At 36.5% G+C, this 4,355-nt stretch overlaps 1 protein-coding gene across 6 annotated transcripts in view; it reads left to right on the top strand.

The window, feature by feature from the left end:
- Positions 1-3,970, top strand: part of WAPL (WAPL cohesin release factor) — a 99,960-nt gene extending 95,990 nt beyond the window's left edge. For 4 of the 6 annotated variants that reach the window (XM_017508518.2, XM_017508522.2, XM_017508519.2 and 1 more), the window contains 2 exons: positions 1,192-1,287; positions 1,600-3,970. In XM_017508518.2, the coding sequence (XP_017364007.1) occupies positions 1,192-1,287; positions 1,600-1,665 (162 nt within the window). In that variant the 3' untranslated portion in view covers positions 1,666-3,970. The remainder of the gene's footprint in view (positions 1-1,191; positions 1,288-1,599) is intronic. The other 2 variants (XM_017508520.2, XM_017508521.2) reach the window with 1 other exon arrangement.
- Positions 3,971-4,355: the final 385 nt, after the last annotated feature.

Raw genomic sequence — 4,355 nt, forward strand, 5'->3', positions numbered from 1 at the left:
CCCAGCTAATTTTTTGTATTTTTAGTAGAGACAGGGTTTCACCATGTTGACCAGGATGGTCTCGATCTCTTGACCTCGTGATCCACCCGCCTCGGCCTCCCAAAGTGCTGGGATTACAGGTTTGAGCCACCGCGCCCGGCAATGAACAGTTTTTTAAGCAGGTTGTGTAATGTTTTTCATAGATTGGTTTATACATAGTTTGGCTGCTTCTTGCTAATAATGAAGGGTTTCCTCTCCTGATATTGTCTGAGAATCTGTTTATTATAGATGAGGTTAGATTACCTTTGGAAAGATACTTCTAGTTAATTTCTGTCCTATATAATTAGTTGAATTCACCTGTGAAGCATGTGAATTTTATTTGATCTTTTTATTTTTTGAGCAGCTCTGTGAGAATATTCTCAAGTCTAAAGTCCTCACCCTCTTCTATTCCTCCCGGTCCCCCAATGAAACACACACATACATTAAACAGTACAGTTTGTTATTTCAGGTCTTTTTCTTTGCATTTATGAAAGTAGGCCGGGTACACTGGCTTACGCCTATAATCCCAGCACTTTGGAAGGCCAAGGCGTGTAGATTACTTGAGGCCAGCCTGGCCAACATGATGAAACCCTGTCTCTACTAAAAATACAAAAATTAGCCAGGTGTGGTGGCATGTGCCTATAATCCTAGCTGCCTGGGAGGCTGAGGTACGGGAATCACTCGAACCCAGGAGGTGGAGGTTGTAGTGAGCTGACATTGCACCACTGCACTCCAGCCTGGGCAACAGAGTGACTGTTTCATTTAAAAAAAGAAAGAAAGAAAAACGGGTGTGGTGGCTCACATCTGTAATCCTAGCACTTTGGGAGGCTGAGATGGGCAGATTTCCTGAGCTCAGGAGTTTGAGACCAACCTGGGCAACATGGTAAAACCCCGGTGAAACCCCGTCTCTACTAAAATAGCAAGCAAAAAAAAAAAATGTGCACCCAAATGTTTCTGTGTAGCTTTTGCCAACCTTACCTTTCTTCTTTCTTTCTGGGGGTGAGGTGGGAAATGGACAGCATGCAGAGTGAATGTGGAAAGAGAATAACCATGTGTTCCAAGGATCTTGTAAAAGTTTGCACCAGGATGTGTGTCAAAACCAACAACATTGTATGAGGTGCAATCTCATGTTTTCTTCCAGCTGACCAGTATTTCTTGCACTGTTTTCCTCAGATCAATGTAACCACTGTGCGGGAATATCTGCCAGAAGGAGACTTTTCAATAATGACAGAGATGCTCAAAAAATTTTTGAGCTTCATGAATCTTACTGTGAGTAGCTTTTATTGGAGCTTATATGATTTTAAATTTAAGTATAATACATTGACAGAAATAAAAACACTATGGCCATAGCCAGTGGGAGCAAAAGGGATTTTCTTTTAATTTTAGTAATTGTGCTCTATTTCTTCAAGATAATTATTGCATGTTATGGCAAATAACTTTATCAAACCCTTAATTTAAACTCAGTATACTTTGATTTGTAGTGTTCAGCTTAGTAAATCTAGAAGTAAACTTTTATTTAATACTTCTTAAAATCTGTTAAATATTAACTATTACTTCCTTTCCCCTTCACCCCCCTTTCAGTGTGCTGTTGGAACAACTGGCCAGAAATCTATCTCTAGAGTGATTGAGTATTTGGAACATTGCTAGCTGCTTTCCCTTTGCTTCAGGTGCTCGGTAATGCTGGAGCTATCTTTAGACAAAGACAAGTCAAGTCATGAAAGAAGTCCTTGAAGATATACCAAGAACATTCATCAATATCATTCATGTTTGGATTTTTAAGGCCACCTGATTTCATCGTCATGCATTCAGCATTTGCTAAATGACAGTTACTACATCAATCTGCAACTATCAAAAATGAGGGAAAAGGTTCAGGCTGTTAACAATTCCATGCAGTATTTAAATACATTTACTTTGGCAGAGTTTATACCCTCCCCTTGTTCTCTTGCTTTATTCTGGGCAAGTTTTAAGGGGAAAATTTGTGCTGCTGTTAGTGCAACTGCTGTGTATGTTGAGCCACTGTTGTCATGCCAGCCAGGTGCAAAGGCAGCTTAGCTACTGAGGTAGCGAATGTTCTGAGGACATTCTAGACAACAGCTTAGTTCCTTTTTCAGGCTCATTTGCTTTTGCTTTTTTGTTGAATGATTCCAATCATAAATAAAGCTTTTAATAATTTTGTGAATTTTTTGGTTGTTGTTCCCTGAACTACTGTCTATATTTAAAATTAGATGGAATCCAAAGATACAAGGGATTAATAGTATATTTTTTTATTCTTGATTAGGTTTGGGTTATTGAACTGTTTTTTATTTTTGAGACCACAACCATATTCAATATCATACCATAATGTGTCATAGCTATAGACACAAGAAAACAAGTAACACTTTGAGGGAATATTATATAAGATGATATGCCCTGTTAAAGGAGGAAGCAAAATAGTCAAACCCAGGGTAGTTTACACTTAATGCTAGGGAGGCTCTTAAAACATTAAGTTTTGAGGAAAGACTCTCTGGATATATTTTCTAATGTTCAATACCGTAAATATAAGGAAGCTAAAACACCAATGTGGAATTCATGTTTCCAGATAACATGTATATTCTTCTATAGAGTGACAGGATCAATTGCATAAGCGCAAAGCCTTAAATTGCTGGTTTAGAGAAGACCCTTTTTTCATTCAGATTCTTTGTTCATAGAGCAGTTGTTTGAAAAACAGTTAATGGAACACAAAACATTTTATAGATTTAATTTCACAACATTGCAAATTTTTCTTGTGTTAATTATTTTTCAGACCATTGGTTATACTTTTTTTTTTTTCCTTTTTATTGATTGGGCCTGAATACAGGCTTTCTAGAGATCTTTTTCATTAATACTTCTTAAATACCTTTCAGGTAGTTATATCATGTTTCTTCATTGGATTTGAAAAACTTGAAGCCATAAAAATATTTGTTTGGTGTGTATTGGGGAAAATAGCTAAAAGTCTAATTTTTACCCATTTAGACTTCGTTATTTCCTTGTATAAAGTGACAAATCGGGGCTCTTGTATCAGTGCCAGCTGTAATGTTTTTAAATGCAGTGGCTGCCTTCTATTGTCTTCCTATTTTTGATAATGCAGATTGTTGGGAAATCTATGAGGAAGTAACTGATTCCAGGCAAATTGTTTTCTTCCTTCTACCCACCCCAATCCCTACCCATCACCTTTTAAGAACATAGTACGCCAGTGTAACGTGGGAACCATTGAGATTGTATTTGCCCTGAGTATTAAAGCTAGCTTAGCAAGATATTTTTAAAAGCATATTGGTAAACGATACCCATAAAATTAGATATATTTTGTTTAATTATTTTAAAATGCAAAATATATTGATATTTATTAATCATTGGATTTAGGAAAAGGGACAGATTTTTGGTGAACCTGACTTGTGGCAGATGGTAAGGAATATTATAAAACATTTGGATGAGAGCAATCAGGGCGAACTACATTTTTCTGTTACACTGGTAATCATTTGAGAATTGATTTACCTCAGTGTTTAACAGTTTTTTGTTTTATTTTGTTTTTTAAATAATAACTAATTGTCAAACACTGATAGAGATGCAGATTTTGGTTGGGGGAGGTGGTGGGGGAGATAATCACTTCACCAACTGCAGTGCATTTGTGTGTTTTTAACCCTCAGAGAACTCTGCATTTTAGGGTACTTGAGGCTGACTTGCAAATTAACTAAAGTTTTAAAGTAACCTTTTTTTCCATTGTAAATATTTCTGTAAATACTACCAATTGGAAATTAGAACAGTAGAGTACTTTTCTGAATCCAATCCTATTTTTATTTTATACAGTATTTCTCAGCTGTGATCTTTGGAGCAAAAGCCAACGGCAGGAAAAAATAGTTTGTACCAGTTTCATGAAGTATGTCTTTGGGTTTTTGTAAATAATTTTAACTCAAATAAAATTGCTACTTTCAATACACATGTTGTCTTTAACATAAGTCTATTGACCTATTTTGGAGGACAAAGTGCCACAAACTATATAGCTGACTCTAATGGGAAATACAGTGTCACTTAACACACATTTAACCAGTTTTTGTTAAACACTACGTATTTCTTCATGTTTTTAATAATACTCACCTGAATATGATGTTAACTCAGGCCAATTAGGGAGTGGATTTTCAGTTGGGCCCGTGGCATACTTGCTGTGCTGAATTAGGTATTTTTTGCTCCTATGAGTATGATCCAAGACTTCTTTGCGTCTGAGGTTTTTTTGTTTGTTTGTTTGTTTGTTTGTTTTTGAGACGGAGTTTCACTCATGTTACCCAGGCTGGAGTGCAATGGCGCGATCTCGGCTCACGCAACCT

This window comes from Cebus imitator, unplaced genomic scaffold (genome assembly GCF_001604975.1).
Source record: "Cebus imitator isolate Cc_AM_T3 unplaced genomic scaffold, Cebus_imitator-1.0 Scaffold393, whole genome shotgun sequence".
Classification (NCBI taxonomy): Eukaryota; Metazoa; Chordata; class Mammalia; order Primates; family Cebidae; genus Cebus; species Cebus imitator.